The sequence below is a fragment of the Marmota flaviventris genome, chromosome 14 (assembly GCF_047511675.1).
Source record: "Marmota flaviventris isolate mMarFla1 chromosome 14, mMarFla1.hap1, whole genome shotgun sequence".
NCBI lineage: Eukaryota > Metazoa > Chordata > Mammalia > Rodentia > Sciuridae > Marmota > Marmota flaviventris.
Genome location: NC_092511.1, coordinates 7,021,846 through 7,039,243, shown reverse-complemented (window position 1 = coordinate 7,039,243; position 17,398 = coordinate 7,021,846). Strand labels below are relative to the sequence as shown.

Sequence of the window (17,398 nt, the reverse complement as noted above, 5' to 3'; positions counted from 1 at the left end):
CGAACGAACCCAGATCCCCAAGCAGTCTGGCCTCACCCCTGTTCTCAGGGGACCCGCAGGGGAATGGAACCCATGTCCCCCAGTGACCCACCCGCCACACTCAGGGGACACTGTTCCTTGCAGTAGAGAGCAGGACAGCTGTGTTTCTGGCCACGCGGAGACCTCCTTCCCAACTACCAGGTCCAGCAGTGGCTTCGTGCTAGTGGCAGGAGGGAGGGACGGGCCATCAGCAAGTCAGCGTGCCCTGAAGGCATGCAGGAGCCATGGTGTCCCTACAGGCCTGCACTGTGCAGTTTTTATTTCATCAAGTGTGAGCCGGAGGCCACAGCTCAGTCTGTCACAGGTGCCATCTATCCATTCATAGTTGTCACGGAGGCCGGGTGACAAGCGGGCACACCATCTCTGAGGAGTTGGGGCTCCTAAGACAAACTGCTAAAGCAAGTGGGTTTTGCACGTAGATAAGCACCCAGGGGCTGGGCAGCTGGTGCGTGGGGTGGGCGAGGGTGGGGCTGAGCTTCCTCCGCTGAGCTTCTGTAAAGAGAGGCAGGGCAGCAAGGCCAGTGGGGACTGCGGTCAGGGACCAGAACACAGGAGACTTGGGCCCTTGAGCAGATTGTCCTGTGAGACCACAGCCAAACCCCAGGGTAGCAGGGACAGGAGGGGTGTGACACGGCCTCTCCCAGGTTCAGATCTTGCCCAGGCCATGGAAGGAGATGCACCTCAGAAGCCCAAAGACCCAACGGAGCAGGGTGAGGGGCCTCTATGCAGGGTCACTCACTGGACTCCACATCTCAGATGGCCGGATGTTCTCAAAGGCCCTTCTCACCTTGGCTAGTGTGTCCACCACGTTCACCAGCGGCTGCTTCGCAGGGTATTTGGCCATGTCCCATTCAAAATGGGTCACAAAGGATGTCAGGTCAACTGGAGGGACACAAACACAGGTTGATAAATGGATGCCACTTTCTGTGTCTCCCAGGGTGGTGGCCGCCAAATTCAAGTGAGCTCACCACTCACACCAAGGAAGCGGCCTGAGAAGCCAGCCGCAGGAGCCCCCTCTGGGGATGCACACTCCCCGTGGGCCTAGAGGTCTGAGCCAGTGGGGCCACCAGCCAGAATCCAAGTCCTCAGCAGCCAGAGGAAGGGGCCTCGCCGCCCCAGGGGCCTGCGTCAGGAGGCCTGCCTTCCAGAGGCCAGCAACATCCAAGGAGGGCGCAGCTGCTCCTCGCCTTCCCGAGCTGCTCTGGCTATCCTCCCACGAGGTCCAGTGAGCCCAAGGCTCACCAGAGAGCATCAAGCCAGCCAGAAAACCACAGAGTCCACGGCCTGCCAACAGGGGACACCGGCTCAGAGGACCGTGTCTCCTGCCTCCTGAGCCCAGGCAGGAGACAGGGCAATTTCAACCTACGTGGTCCACTTTAAAGGCATTTTAATCATTTGCCAAATGGTGTTTCCTCCTGGGACAGAGGCGCGATCAGCACATCCTTCTCACAAATGCTTCCGCTGAAAAGAGCACACGGGTGATCCCATAAATTCCCCTTTTCCCTTTTTTTTTCTCCAAAAACAAACAATGCCTGCTGCCCTCGGGGTGCATCTATCTCCCTCTGGCAGCCAGGCTGGGGACAGCTGGAACTGGGTTAGGCTTCTGCTGGCCCAGAGCCCCTGGGCCTCAAGCCAGGAGGAGCCCCGTGGGTTCCCACCTGAGGAATGGAGCCGCCCGCACAGGGCCTATCTGGATGTTCTCTATGCACATTCAGAGAGCTGAGGGCTTATCCAGGTGCTATGCCTCTTTTTCTTTTTCTTTTCTTTTCTTTCTTTCTTTTTTTTTTTGCAGTGGTGGGAGGAGGTCTTGCTTTGTTGCCAGGCTGGCCTCAAACAACCCCCCTGCCTCAGCCTCCCGGGAGGCTGGACTACGGGCACCCACCACTGCGCCAGGCTCGCTGCATCTTTTCCGTGTCTGCTCTGTGGCAAAGCAGGAAGCTCAGTAGATGATTCAGGGCTCAGAGCCCCTAGAACCCCCCAACCCTAGCAAGATGGCCCTTTTGAGGTCAGCTATCACCCCGCCTTGCTTCCCAGTATAGCCTTTTGCATAAGAAAGTGGATGGTCCTCTCTCAACACTCAGTCCCCTCTGTCTTCATGGAGCCCAGCTCCACCCTGTTGGGGATACAGACAGACTCCCTGGCCAACCTCAAGTGCTCCGAGTGCAGGGCACTCAACTAGGAAAAGGCACACAGTGAACTGCTGAGCTGGGGACAGGACGCAGGTGCCAGGAGACTGAGGACAGGGTTCCGGCTCCTCCTAGGGAGGGCACAACTGCTTCCTGGACCCAGACTCACACAGAGGCTGAAGGGAAGAGGAGCCAGCCGTGTGGCTGGTGAAGGAGGCATCGGAGTCAGGAGGACTGGCAGCCCCACGTGTTCATGGGAAGTAGAGCCTCTGAGTGAGGCTGAGGGTCCAGGGAGATGGATGAGAACTGGACAGGAAGGCCAGGCCGGCCCGAGGGTCCTAGGGCCTGATCCTGTGCATGCCAATACTAGAGCCCACGTACTCAGCCCTATCGAGTGCCAAGTTGGCCAAGATCACTCTCACAGCTGCAGTGCTGAATGTGGGCACCTCTGAGCCCCCAGAGTCCACCGGACTCTCGCCCACTGTGGAGACCTCTCTGTGGTGGTGAGGAGAGAGGACCACAAGGGTGTGGGAGGAGAAGGCAAAGCTGAGAGGGACCAAAGAAGCCCTGGGAGGAGGGAGGAGGGACCCACTTGACGGGATGCAGGGCTAATGACACATGGAGGTGCGAAGGCGGCCAGGTGACACCCAGATTCCAAAGCTGGGTGACTGGGTGGAGGGAGGGAGGTGCACGGAGCTGGGCACCCTCGGGGGCAGTGGCAGGGATGGGGCAGAGGGCAGGGGGATGATTCCAGCCCAGGATGAGCCTGAGTTTGATATGTGGGTGGCAAGTCTCAAAGAAGCCGATGGAAACCCAAGGAAACTCAGGCAGGAACTGGTCGGGTGGCAGAATTAAGGGCCCTTAAGAGAGAGAGAGGAAATGCCTCTGAGTCATGCAGATGGTGATTCTGTCCATTAAGGTCGCCAACATTTACTGATTGCTGGGCTTGGGCCAGGACACGTGAATCATTTCATATAACTCACTTTCCAGCCCTATTAAGTACGATTATTCCATGAGGAAACTCTGGCACAGGGAAAGTTACGTAAGCTCCATGACAAAAGGAGAAAATGCTTGCAAAGCACCCAGCGCCCTGGGTGGCACACAGCTCCCTTCCCCATCAAGTGTAACCCTCCCCCTTCCACTGCAGGTGGAAGGGGGAGGGTTACACTGCCACTGTCCCTTTCCCAAGAGCCATATCAGATATTTTCTAGAATCCCCAGATTTGAAAAAGATCCTTGGGAGAATTCTTATGTTTCTAACATTGGTGCCAGAATCGATAAGATCTGTGCGTCTGTAAGAAGGGACATCAGAGAACTCCATCCACACACATAGCAAGGAAGGTAAGGGACACAGTGAGGAGGTGGCCATCTACGAGCCAGGAGACCGCCCTGTCAGACGCTTGGTCTTGGACTTCAGCCTCCAGAACTGTGAGAAAACAAACGTTGTTCACGGTGCTCAAGTGTGCAGAATTTGGGGACAGTAGCCCAAGTGGACGAGACAGATTTTGGTGCTGATTTTGGCCCTGACACACCATGGTGGGAAAGTGACTTCGTAGAAAAGACTTGGGCCTGGGAGGAATGGGATGGGTATGGCCGATGAGAGCCGGAAACGCATGCAGAGGCTGACGGAGAAGGTCACGGGGACCCCTCGGGGCAGTGATGGCAATCGATCCCCCTGGCTGAACCCACTGTGGACATCATGGAAGCTGACCTGCCACGGTGGTCCCAGTCCATCCCCAAGGTGGGCAGCCAGCCTCACGGCGGCCGAGCAGCAGCCCGCGTCGGGTGACAAGGCAGATGTGCGCATTTAGATCCTCCCGGTCCTCCTTGTCACTGCAGCACCCTGGGGCCCTTCCACTCCAGTGGAGCCACTCTCACCCCTTCCCCCTCTCGCCGCTGCTTTTATCCTTCAACCCACAGGTTAGATGGAGGCCAATTCCTTCTGGAAGCTGCCCTGATTGTCCCTCCTGTCTGGTTCCATGATACTAAGGACATGCCAGGCTACCCGCCCCTCACTGCTCCTTTAGGGTGGAGCCTCCGACTCGCCTTCTCTGTGCCTCCCGGTGCCCACGGAGCTCTGCGCAGGGTGACTGCTCCACTGCCCGCTCTGAACACTGAGAGCAACCCCCGCCCACCCCCCGCCCCGGGCAGCAACTTGCACTCACGTTTCTGACCAAGCTCTTCTCCCTGTGCCTTCTCACCAAGCCCTAAGCCTTACGGCACCCACACCAAAGGGGTGAGTTCCATGCTGGCACACAGGGCAATGCACGCTCAGAGGCAAAGGCTGTGGCCATCACTGGCAAATGGCCAGCAAGAGCTTGGTACCCACAGATGCTCAGCAGTGCCCAACACGATGCTGGGCAAGGACTTCCCTGCAGGAGCTCCAGGAGACCTCTGGATTTTTGACCATGTCCCCCTGCTCCTCCACTCTCTCCCATGTCCTGAACACCAGTGCCAGCTCCGGACACTGACCCTTGCCCCAGGCCAGACACCCAAGGGCACTTCCCTGTCCCTGTGCACTGCTTCTGGTGAGAACGCTGTTGGAAGAAGGCCCTCCGCCATCACGGCCTTCCTGACTGCGGTTCTCTTTCCACTGCTCAGGAAAGGAAGGCCCCCCACCCTCTGCCTGCGCTGGAGTCAGTGAGGCCCGGTCCCTGGAGCAGGCAAGGCGGAGCCTGGGCTGACGGCCTGCTAGGTCAGGCCGTGACCTGGCTGGCTCACTGTGCACAGGCTGCCTGTTGTGAGCAGCAGTGGTCTCATCTGAAGACCCAAACCAGGCCTTGCCAGCACACAGGACTGTGACCACAGGGGCCGTGCCCTTGATGGGTTAGCCAGACACGCCCAGTGTTTCCATCCTCTGCAGACATTTTAGGACCCAGGCCAGACAACGTGCTCCTTCTCCACGGCACTCACGCACATCTGTGTCCTGCCGTGCTTAGCTCAGCGGAAGCAAGGAACGAACAAAAGCAAAAGGTGCCCAGGCAGAGCTAAGGGCCTGTCAATGGCTATTAAATGCATTTACAGGTGAGAAAAATAAGACCAGAGAGACGACCAGCCAAGGTCCAGATGAACACTGCGTATCAGGGCTGGTCTGACCTGCTGCTGGCCCTTCATGGGATCGGCCGGCCATGAATTCCCCTAGAGGAAACTGGATTACAATCCCACTTTGGGGGGCAGGGGCCAGGGGGTCAGCAAAGAGCTTCTCTGGTTGATTCTGTCAATCACTAATCTGTGGATGCCTTGCAGGAGAAGATTTCTTCATTTGGCTAGCACTGCAAAAACTCCAGTCAAACTCGCTTGTAAAAGGTCTCTGGCCTGCAGGACTCTTCAGAGATTCTAATATGATAATGTGCATCAGAAGGTTCAGAAGCTACTGTGAGTCCTGCCTCCCATCCGGGTCTTGGGGCAGGGACGGTTTACAGAGCATGCTTTGGAAACTCTGATCCTGAAGTCGTCAGGGCCCAAGTCGCAGGAGGCCTAAAATGGAACATTTTAAACAAAGCTGTTTCCTCCTGTGGAGAAGCCAGCTGCCCCTCAGAGTTCGTGCCATCGGACCGGGGGTGACACCTACCTTCCAGCAGCATTAACTTTGAGTAACTGCTTCCTGCACAGCTGGCAATGCGAGGCGAGGCGGTGGCCTGCCGTGGAGCCAGCCCCGGCCCCAGAATGTGAGCATCTCAATCACTCTAACGTAAGTTTAAACCCTCGCGCCCTACACGCCAGGTTTTTGACAGAACAGTGACTCTCCACCTGGTCAGCTTTTCAGTCCAGGGCCCTAGAATCGACTGCTGGGAAAAAAGATCAGCTGGTCGACTTGACAAGACATTGCTACCTTACCGTCAGCAAGAATCTCAGTGTGACAAGCAGAAGGCATTGGGGAAGGCGATTGGTCACCTGCGATTTGTAAAGGTTTTTAGTTGCCCCCAGATGACTTGCTCTTTCAGTCCACCAGTTGAAGCACACTGGAGCAAACCCAAAGCAAATGGCTCCTTCTGGCAATGGCACCAGGAGGGAGCGCCACCCCGGGAGGCTGCTCGCGTGTGGGAAGCTCGAGGCTGCCTGGCAGAGCCTGGCATTTAAGGTGCTGTGTCCACTAAGCAGATGGCCTCAGAGAGCAGGCCACAGGCAGAGGAGCAAGAGCCCAACATCCAGGGAGCAGGCAGAGCTACCCCGGGAGGGCGGGGTGCCAGAAGAATGAGAAAAAGCATTTGGCTAGCACTGCAAAAACTCCAGTCAAACTCAGTTTTAGAAGGTCTCTGGTCTGCAGGACTCTTCAGAGCTTCTAATATGCTAATGTGCATCAGAAGGTTCAGAAGCTACTGTGAGTCCTGCCCTCCCACAACAGCTGCTGTGTCCTACGGATACAGTGACCAAGCCACCAGGCTCTTACTGGAGAAACTGCCATGACCTGGTCACTGTGCCCCACAACCAGACAGATTCCACCTCCCCAGGGACATGCAGCATCACTCTGAACACAGGCACAGCAAACAGAGCACAACCTACTCTTGAGACATTTCATGTTCTCCTTCACACCTGCAACACAACAAGGCGGGGTTGTTAGACCACGGAGACAGACGAAGCCAGGCCAGACTTGCAAGAATGCACATTTCTACTTATCCGTTCAAACCAGCAAATTAAAAGCCTTTTAGTGTTTCTAGAAGGAAGGAAGTATGAATATATACATATATATACACACACACATACATTTGTGTGTATATATTCTGTGCATGACAAATGATATAAATTTAAATGTTTGCTCTCATTTTCAATGAACATGCACAGTCACAGGTTTAATTATCTCTGTGGATATTTAAACATTTAATTCTAAAGTTTCCAAAGTCTCCAAATTTTTGTCTTGAACATTTTAAAAGCATTCAAATTGCACACATGCCCAAGCATCACTGGAATCTAAAGACACATCCCGTCAGCACAGGGAGACCAAAACTCCAAGCAGGAATACACTACCCAAGCATTCTGGGGGTGGCTCTCTGTTTCCTATTTATTGCTCAGCAACTAAACCCTCGCTGGAGGCCCGCCTGGGCACATCGGGCATTTCCCACAGGTTGACGTGACCAGAGTGCAGGGAGGCGCTCCTGAGAAACCAGAGCCCTGGGCACCTACCTCCGTTGGCCAGCAGGTTCTCCTGGACTTTCCCCTTGGAGTCCTCCATGACCTCCACTACACTCTGAGCCATTCTCTTTATGAGGCTGTGGGGAGAGAAGAAAGAGCCCATGAGAGCAGGAGCCGCCGGCAGAACACACCTAGGACCGAGGCTGGCAGGGCCAGGCACAGGCGGCCTTTGGGGGAGCAGCTTGGCATCCGTGAGAAGGGACTTAAAATGTGAATAGCCTTTGAACCAGTAATTCCACTTCTGGGAAACCATCGTAAGGAAACAGGACAAACAGAAAAAGCTTTCTGAATAAAAAGATGTTCTTTGCAGCATTGTTGCTGACAGTGAAAAGCTGGAAACAAGCAGAAGGCTCAACAATAGGGAATTGTTCAGGGCGTAATGGTATATCCAGCTGAGGGATTATTAGGCAGCCATTGAAAATAAGGTTTACAAAGAATTTTGAATACCGTGGAACAAGGCACGCATTATGAAGTCAGGCGGAAAAAACCAAGAAGTGAACTTACACAGACGGTTATGGTCGCTGGCTGCACCTGCGAAACTCTTCTTCCTACCTGACGTCTCCCTATCGTCATCTGCTATTGCTTTTATATGAGAAAATTAAAACCTGGCCTCCACAAGACAGACACCTTCGGGAAGTACAGGATTTAGAAGCAAAGGGCTCAAATTCGCCCTGGCTCTGCCAAGTGCCAACTGTATGGTTTGGGCCAAATTGGGTGAATTTCTTTTGAGCCTTGGTTCTCCTACCCATAAGATGTGGATTATGCCCCATTTGGGGGATTACTATTGCTATAACTAACAGCAATGATTGCCCAGCGGCAGGAGGCTGAATAAAGAGAAATCCAATTGGAATCCAATTGCCAAGCCAGGACTGACTGGGAATTTCTAATGTTCGGAAGCTTTGCCTTAGGCCCTCTCCCCAGGGAAAGAGGACCCAGGTCGCCAAATCCCACATGGAGCCCAGGGTCCTCCACTGTCACAGGCACTGGCCACATGGCCACTTAGAGCATGGAGGCTTGGTTCAAAACATGGAAACGGAGGCAGGAGACTACCTGGAAAGGACCATGATAGAAGCAAGGAAAGGAAGGAGGGCAACAACTTGTTTTCCTGACTATTAAATGAATGCGCACGTGATCAAAAACTGATGAATACAAAGTTTGTTTAAAAATAACCACCAGGCTGGGGAGGCGGGCTCAGGGGTAGGGCATCTGCCTGGTGTGCACGAGGCCCTGGGTTGCATTCCCAGCACCAGAGGCAACAGCAAACTCTCCACACCCAGGAGGAAACACAGCATCCTGAGTGTTTCCAAGGCTGAACCCCTGCGTAGTTTCAGGGAGCTGCGGTCTCCCGGCAGCACCTCGCTTCCCCTAGAGCCTACCAAGTGTCGACATCCTGAGGCCATCATCTCACTTAATCCTCACAGAAGTTTCCAAAAGGTGGAAATCGTCCCACTTCACAGATAGGAAGCTGAGGCTCCGAGAAGTAATTTTCACCCTCCCATCCAGTCCGTATGAGGACTTCAAAGGCACGACTCTCAGCCAGCAGGTCACACCAACACCTGGACAGTCACTGTGACCTGGTCCATGTTGAAACTTCTACCTGGCTGGCAGCTCTGAGAATAGTGGTTACGGTGTCTCACACATATCCTGAGCCAAGGCACCTGACCATCGCAGGATCCTGAGCCAGAAAATAGATAGGACGACACACCTCACAGGGTTCTTCGTGGAGTCTGGGGCAATACATGTATGCAAAGTCTGAGTCCCGTGGGCTTTTGTGACGGAGACCTTGAGATATGCTCAGGTGACTGGCGAAACTGTTTGGGGCTCCTGGCTTTGCTCCCAGGCGGATTCCACAGAGGTTAAAGGAGGCAGAGCCCAGGTCCCTCCCTGTTGGAGTAACCTCGGTCCTCCTGTCTCCTCCCGCTGTGTGGTTGGGAGTCTCCAGCAGCTGGGGACCCTGCACTGTTCCTTGTGGCTTCTCTACAGCCCACACAACTCGGGGTCCCTCTGTAAGTCCACCCTCCTCAGGTTCTCTTACCTTTTCTTTGTGGCACTGGGGGTTGAACACAGAGCCCTCTCCCACTGAGCTACCTTCCTAGCCCTTTTTATTTTGAGACAGAGTCTCAATTTGCTGAGGCTGGCCTTAACTTGTGATCTTCCTGCCTCAGCCTCCTGAGTTGCTGGGCACCACCTGGTTCAAGTGATCCTTACATGAGTGGCCTTCTGTTCTCTGTTGGGATCCTGATTCAATAAATTTAATCATTCATTCAGTAATTCCCATATATTAAGCAACTACTGTATACCAAGCACTGTACAAGATGCTGTGGACAAAACAAAGTCCCTGTGGTCACTGAGCTCCATTTTAAAGCTGCCAGTGGTGTTTTTTTAATCCCTATGTTGACATGTGCAAGTTACTGTCGCCGGTCACCACATCTGCTAGGACACTTCAGGAATTATCTGTTGATGTGACTGTGGTAGTAATTCCAGCCCTGACCACAGTGCCTGACTCAAGGTGGCTAGCTGCACAGCCTCTCCATCCCTCACTCCTTCCTTCTGCTCTAACAGACAGAACTCACCCAATATTGTGTTAAGGATCCTTCACTGCTCTGTGTCCCAACCCTGTCAAGGTGTTCACTGTGGCAAGTGAGGCCCTTAGGCATGCACAGAACACCTGAAACCTCTGAGAGCAGCGTGCTCTGAGGACGCTTAGCTGCTAGAAACGTCTCTTGTTCCACCTAACACACACAGCCCCACCTAGCCGTGGCCATTAGCTGTGGTCATCAGTGAACTGCAGCTATGGAGCCAGACAGCTGGTTTTCTCATTGGGAGGGACCCAAGCACCTCCACACTTGTCAAATCCACTGTCCCCACTTTGCAGTCATTAGGAACACTGACCACGGTCACACCCTCCTCCACCCCGTGCTGGATGCACAGCATTCCACTAACTCCCCCCCTGGACACCTGGGGTGCCTCCTTCTTTTTCTTTTTTTGTACCAGGGGTTGAACTCAGGGGAGCTTAACCACTGAGCCACACCCTCAACCCCATTTGATATATTTTATTTTGAGACTGGGCCTTGCTAAGTTGCTGAGGCTGGTTTTGAACTCAAGATCCTCCTGCCTCCTGAGGCCTCCCGAGGCTGAGGCCTCCCGAGTCACGGGGATCTGCCTCCTCTTTGACATGACGCCACATGATACATTTACGCTGCCCATGCACGGGTGCATATGTGGGACATGAAATAAAGGATATGACAGCTTCAATTTTAAGAAGTAAGGCCGACCCCTCTGACCACACGCCAACGTCCGCTCGCCAACGTCCACTCCCACCAGCAGTCTGTTTCCCTAAGCCTCGCCAGCATGGGCGTCAGGAGCCACCGGAACCTCCGCCAATCTGACAGCTTAGAACTTACATCTGGCTGATGCCCCGATCTGCGCTTCGACCCACTGGACGTCTTTCCTCATGTTTATTAACTCTACCAAAGGCTGTTCGCGTCTTCTGTGAGTGACGTCTTTATGTCCCCTGCCACTGTTTCTGTGGCTTGGTCCTCTTTTTATTCTATTTCATTGATTTGTATGAGCTCTTAGGTATTTTGGAGACCAATTCTTTGAGACAGTGTTTTGTTCTAGGTGACATTTCCATTGTAAGATAAAAATATTAAGGCTCAGGGGCACAGCATTTGCCTAGCATGGGCAAGGCCCTCTGTTTGATCCCCGGCATCTCACACATGCCAAAGCCAGTAAAGACGAAAAAATTAAGGCTTAGTTAAAGGTAACAGTAAACAAGTGCCATTATTATTGTACTTTTGTAAACAGGGAATTTGACAGAGTAAACAAATGTTGAACCAGACACTGATCACAAATGTGCACAAAGCCCATGTGCTCCAAAGCCCATGTGCTTCAAAGCCAAAGTAAATTCTGGCACCTTTCCCTATAACACCTGGCAATAATAATTATCAACTCATAAGGAAGATGTACAAATCATGAATATCATACAACATGTGTATATATACATGCATATATAAATATGTGTGTGTATATATATGTATATATTATATGTATGTGTATATATATATATATATATATATATATATATATATATATTTGGTGTTGCTAGGGATTGAGCCACTGAGCTACATTTCCAGTCCTTTCTATCTATTTTATTTTGAGACAGGATCTCACTATGTTGCTCAGGCTGGCCTCAAAATTTTGATCCCCCTGCCTCGTCCTCCAGAGTGCTTGGGATTGTAGGCGTGCACCACCATGCCCAGCTCAAATCATATTTTAGTGAAGAGCAACTGCAACAATACACAAAGATCCCAATTTGGCTGTTGGTTACATGAAAGTACATATTTGTCAAAACTCATCCAACTGTTCACTTAAGATGTGAATATATAACTTTCACCTTAAAGCAGATAGTACCTTAATCATGTGAACAAAGTTAACATCACCCACACAGAAGCAACCACGTGTGCCCCCAAAGGGTGCACCAAGGACATGGTAACCCTTCTGTGCTCTTCTTGCCAGAAATACACAACCTGAGACTAAGCTGAAGGAAACATCAGGTGAGCGCAAATTAAGGAGTATTTCACAAAACTGACCTGTACAGTTAAAAAACAAAACAAAACAACGTGGTGTCATGACATACAGAGAAAGTGTAAATACATGTTCCAGTTTGATCAAAGCCAAAGAGAACTGATAATTCATTACAAGACAGGAAGCCACCTCAAGGTTCATCATTGTCTAAGAAACTGCAAGGTTTCCTTTGGCTGGAAGTATACCATGGAGACACATGGTGATATCCAAGTGACAGCTGTTAAATATCAGTATTGCCATCCTGGCCTGGATCACCACACTAAGACCGTGTAAAAGAATGTCCTTGTGTTTACACAATACACACTAAAATATTTAGAAAAGACATTGTGTCTGCACCTCACCATCAGAGGGATGGGGGAGGAAGAGAGAAAGGAGGTGATAAAGGGCTTACGGGAATTCTTTAAATAATCTTGCAACCTCTCTGAAGCTTTGAAGTTAGCTCAAAATGATAAGTTTTAAAAAATATTAAATATGTTAAGCATGTTATAATACCACTTTAAAAATGTCAGTATGGGCTGGAGATGTGGCTCAAGCGGTGGTGCGCTCGCCTGGCATGCGTGCGGCCCGGGTCCGATCCTCAGCACCACATACAAACAAAGATGTTGTGTCTGCCGAAAACTAAAAAATAAATATTAAAGTTCTCTCTCTTAGAAAAAAAAGTATTAAAAAAATAAAAATGTCAGTATGTTCATAAATAAGAAGCCCGGAAGAAAAGACACCAAACTGACATTCCTCATTACCTTCACATGTGGATGAAGAGGGACTTTCAATTTCTACACGTTTATATAATGCTGTGCTTGAATTTGTTGAAACATGACTCTTGCCAGGTATGGTGGTGCGCGCCTATAATCCCAGTGACTGGGGAGGCTGAGGCAGGAGGGTCACAACTCCAAGGCCAGCCTCAGCAAGAGGCTGTCTGAAAATAAAACTTATAAAGGGATGGAGATGGAGCTCACTGGTGGAGCACTTGCCCAGCACGTGTGAGGTCCTGGGTGTGATTCCCTAGCACCACACACACACACACACACACACACACACGGAAATTCTGACACAGTCACCCTTGAGGACACCATGCTAAGCGAAATAAGTCAATTGCAAAAGAGCACACACCGTCTGATTCCACTCACAGGAGGTGACAGAGATGACAAGAACAGCCCCGCTGCAGGCCAGGGCAAGCAGAACGGAGACCGAGACTTGCAGTTTTATAAGATAAAAACATCCTTTGGCTGGAAGGTGGTGCCGATCGCAGGCTGATATGCCCACGCTGACAGAGCTGAACACTTCAGGTGGTGGGAAGGGTAACAGCTGAACTACAAATTCATGTTTAAAAATAATAAATAAAGATGAATAAATTCCTAAGCCAAGCGGGGCAACTGCTGCTGTAAGGACGAGACCTGCTTCAGTAGCTCAGTGCCGAGCAGAACAAGGCCAGATGCTAGACGGCCCCCAAGATCAGCAGCTGCGCACCGAGGGCGGGGACCTGGAGAAACATTCACCTCCAGGTTCCAGGGGGGAGCAACGGGCGGCCCCTGAACATGGAGGGAAGCTCCGCCTCATCGCTCTGAAATATCATTTTTCACAGATCCATGGGCATATTGAAAAGATTCATAATTTACAGCCAGACAAGTCCTCGGGGAAACAAAACGCACCACCCTGTGGCCCTGGGTGTGGACCGGGACCCACTTGCCAAGGGAGACACAGAAGATGGCAGCAGGAAGGAAGTGCAAGGAGGGCAGTAGGGGAGGGAGGCCTCGTGAACTGGGCCAGCCACATCTAGTCACCTGACATCGAGGTGGGGGACAGTCATGCGACAGGGGCTGGCCAAAGCAGCTCTGCAGATCTGCCCGCAGCCAGGGACGTGCTGCAGACGCTCTTTCCTTCCTTCCCACGAGAAGGAGAGAAACTCTCAGCCCCGCTGGTGTTTGGACCTGGGCCTTGAGGGGCCTACAGCTACTCAGTCCTTGGGGTACAAAAGGCTTAGAGGTAGGAGCTCTCCTGTTCCCCCTTCTCCTGCAACCACAAGGCAGGAAATTCCTACCAGCAGGGCCTGCAGGAGCCTTCCAGTCCTGCGATGTGGGTAGAGGTGCAGCCAGGCAGGTGACCTGAAGCCACTCAGCCCCAGGAAGGCTGCAGGCAGGGATCTGGAGGTCAGGGCTGACCTCTGCATTCCTGGGCAATGCACCAATCCTGAGGGCACACACAAGAGTCCTCCTAAATGGCCTTAAGACATGGTGTCTCCAGGGAAGCTTCCCTGTAAACTTGTGCAGCAAAGCTCCCAAGGTGTGGGGGGGCACGCTCTCTCTCTCTCTCTCTCTCTCTCTCTCTCTCTCCCTTCTCTCCTCCCACAGTTTTCTGAGCAGCACTGGGAGCCAAGCTTTCAACAAGGCCCACCTCAGCCAAGAGGTACGTGCCCCGCTCTGCTTTCCCTGCTTTGTGGGAAGGAGGACTGGGCTCCTCCACCCGCTCTCTCCAGATGGTGGATACAAGGCTCCAGGTTCCTGAGGGCAAGTCCAAATGAAAGAGAGGGGCTTCCCACCCTTCCCCAGATTTTCTGGATAATTCTGGCAAAAGTGAGGCAGGGTTGGTTGGTGTGGTTGTCAGAAATGACCCAGGTGCCTGGAGGAGGCTAGACAGATTCCAGGGCAGGGCAGGGAGGTTTTCAAGGTCCCCAAGTAGGAATAACAGTGACTCCCGCCTGGGAGCTTTCCTCAGTCCTCAGAAGGGCGCTTTGCACGGATTTACCCAAATCCTCGACAAACAAGACTAAGTCCCCGAGAGCAGAGGAAACTGAGGCTCAGAGAGGCAAGAACACTGCCCCAGGTCACTTTGCTGGCAGCCACAGCACCAGCCGTACTGTCCCCATGGCCCTGGCCCTACAGCAGGCCTCCATCCACGGCACCAGACGCTGACAGGCCCCTCTGGTCAACCTGAAGCCCCAGCCCTCTGTGCCTGACGGTCCTCGATGAGTCCAGAGGAGACAGCCACAAGGGAGGAGCACTTCCGGGGAGGAGAGTCCAGAAACCTCTGCAAAAGGTGGGGCGAGCCCCGGGCACCTCACCCTCTGTCTCCCTGCTTCCATCTCTGCCAAGGGACAAAGAAATCAATGAGCTGCAGCAAACACACCAGGAAAATGTGACTAGGGAGCCATTAAATGGCTTTATAGGAAACCAAAGGTCCAAGGAGACTTCTAGGAGGGTCCCAAAGTCTGGCCACACACACATCCCTCATGCTTCAGAGGCCAACACTGGTTGTCAGACTGGATGTTTAAATAATGGACCAATCATGAGATTTTTTTAGAGACATTTCCCCTGCATTCTGTGTGTGGAGCCACCCGCAAAACTGCCCTGTCATTCAAAGAAGAGCTTTTGGCTGTGCTGGCATTACAGAGCTTGATTCACATGCTGTGGCCCAGGACAGCAATTTTCGATTCTCTTCAAAAACAAATTGAGTCAGGTATGGTGGCTTGTGCCTATGGTTCCAGCTCCTGAGAGGCTGGGGCAGGATGGCTTGAGGCCACAAGTTCAAGGTCAGCCTGGGCAACATAGTAAGACCCCTTATCAAAAAAGTAAAATAAAAGGCCAACCCACCCTCAGAAATTGTTTGCCCCTTGGGAGGCACAGACAGGAGGGATCCTCATTCTGCACTCAGCTCCCAGGCGGGTGACACCAAAGCCTCAGGGTCCCGCCTTTTAGGAGAAGCCGGGCCCTCCCCTAAGCATCTGGGTTGGAAGAACATGTGTTTAAATTTTGGAGACTGTCCCCAAGCACTGTGCCCAACACACAGCCTGCCCCAGGGGCCACCTGAACAAAGCCAGACACAGGCCAGTCTCCAAAATGGAACTAGGACTGGCTGATAAGCGCTTGGAAATATGTTTACTCTGGCTGGGAATCCAAGAAATACAAATGAAGCCTCTCACACACCCTGCTTCTTTGCTGGGGAAATGGCAGAGTTTCTTAAAGGCACTTAAGTGACTGGGGTATGAGGAAAGGGCGCTGCGCAACCTTGTGGAAACAATTTAGCAATATGTACAAACCGCTTAAATATGCCCATGTCCCCTGACCCCGTGATCCCTGTGTGTGTGCCCTGGAGCATTTGTTACGGGGGATCAAACGCAGGGGGACCTGTAATTTCAATTTACAGATGCAACTTTAGGACAACCCACAATGTAGCCAGAAAGTATACAGAGAGGTGCGCTAATTACGAAAGTCATGGCAGAGATAGTTGATTTCTTCAGGGAGTTCACTGTAGTAGAATTAAACGTTCATTTTATCATCATCAAAAACAATAGCAAGAATGAGCCCTCCGTGAAAACCTCCTTACCACCACCGCTTCAGATCACGCCTAAAGTGTGACCGTCACAGGCACTGTGACCCAGACTCATGGGAGGGGACACAGGTGAAGGGCCTCTGGACCCAGGAGGGGTGGAGACTTGTCTAAGAACACACAGCTCCTTAGTGACTGACCAGGGCCAGCGGGCTCACCCGCCTCAACTTCAGAGTAGTCAACTGGACTTTATCAACAGCATTTCCCACAATGCTCGTCATTTCCATTGCTTGTCTGTCTGCCCTGAGAGCTTGTTAAGAGTCAGAAGAAGGAACAGACTGTCAGACAAACCTCTTCTCAACCCTGCAGAGGCCCTGGGCTCCCTAGAAGCCTCCCAGCCATACCTGCCTCACATCCTGTCAATCAGAGCCGCCTTCCAGGGCCATCCACGTGCACTTCCTGGCACATCTGCAAGGCATATATTTCTTTTCCTGGTTTCTCTTAAAATATCCTGGTTTTCCCTCTGCACTAAGTGTCCACAGAGATGGTGAGGGGACAAATGGTGGACTAATGGTTGCCGATAATTTGGGAGAGAACTGGTCTGTGACTGCTGATGGGTACAGAGTTTCTTTTGTGGGTAAAGAAAATCTGGAACCAGATGGTAGTGACAGTTGCATTACTTTGTAAATACATTGGGAACAGATGAATTACGTGGATTCGAAGAGTGGATGTCACCGAGTGTGCGTTATAGCTCAATTTAAAAGTGCCCTGCTCTTCCCCTGGATTTAAGGGTGGAGAGCCAGCCTGGATGGGGAGGTCGAGAACTGATTCAGCCCTTCAGATTCGAAGGGTTGAATTCACATTCTCCAAAGTTCGTCGGCAACCTGAAACCGGTCCTTTCCATCATCACAACTGTTTTTTGTAGCAACCAAAATTTGTCAAGCCTACCCTGGGTCACTATCCTAGACACGTCATGGTGTCTTTCTTTAGGCTTCCTTCACCCACCTGCTCTCTGTTTTCCCCATGGACCTTAAAGGGGCCCCACCTGTCCATCCATCCCACAGCAGCCAGAGGGATCTCAATAAAAATACACACCCAAAACACACCCCCTGCCATGTTGCTGTACTGCTGAGACTGTCAGTGGTTTCCTGAGAAGTTCAAATATTATGTTCAAACCCCTTAGCAGAGTTTACAAGGAATACACCTGCCTGCCCAGCCGTGGTTTTTGCCACCCCACCCTGACCCTTGCCTGTC

General features: G+C 52.1%; 1 protein-coding gene across 3 annotated transcripts in view; it reads right to left on the bottom strand.

The window, feature by feature from the left end:
- Positions 1–17,398, bottom strand: part of Atp6v1c2 (ATPase H+ transporting V1 subunit C2) — a 47,824-nt gene that overhangs the window by 16,364 nt on the left and 14,062 nt on the right. For all 3 annotated transcript variants that reach the window (XM_071601334.1, XM_071601333.1, XM_027937793.2), the window contains exons 4-5: positions 7,286–7,371; positions 827–921 (exon numbers count right to left, since the gene is read on the bottom strand). In XM_071601334.1, coding sequence (XP_071457435.1) covers positions 827–921; positions 7,286–7,371 — 181 coding nt within the window. The remainder of the gene's footprint in view (positions 1–826; positions 922–7,285; positions 7,372–17,398) is intronic.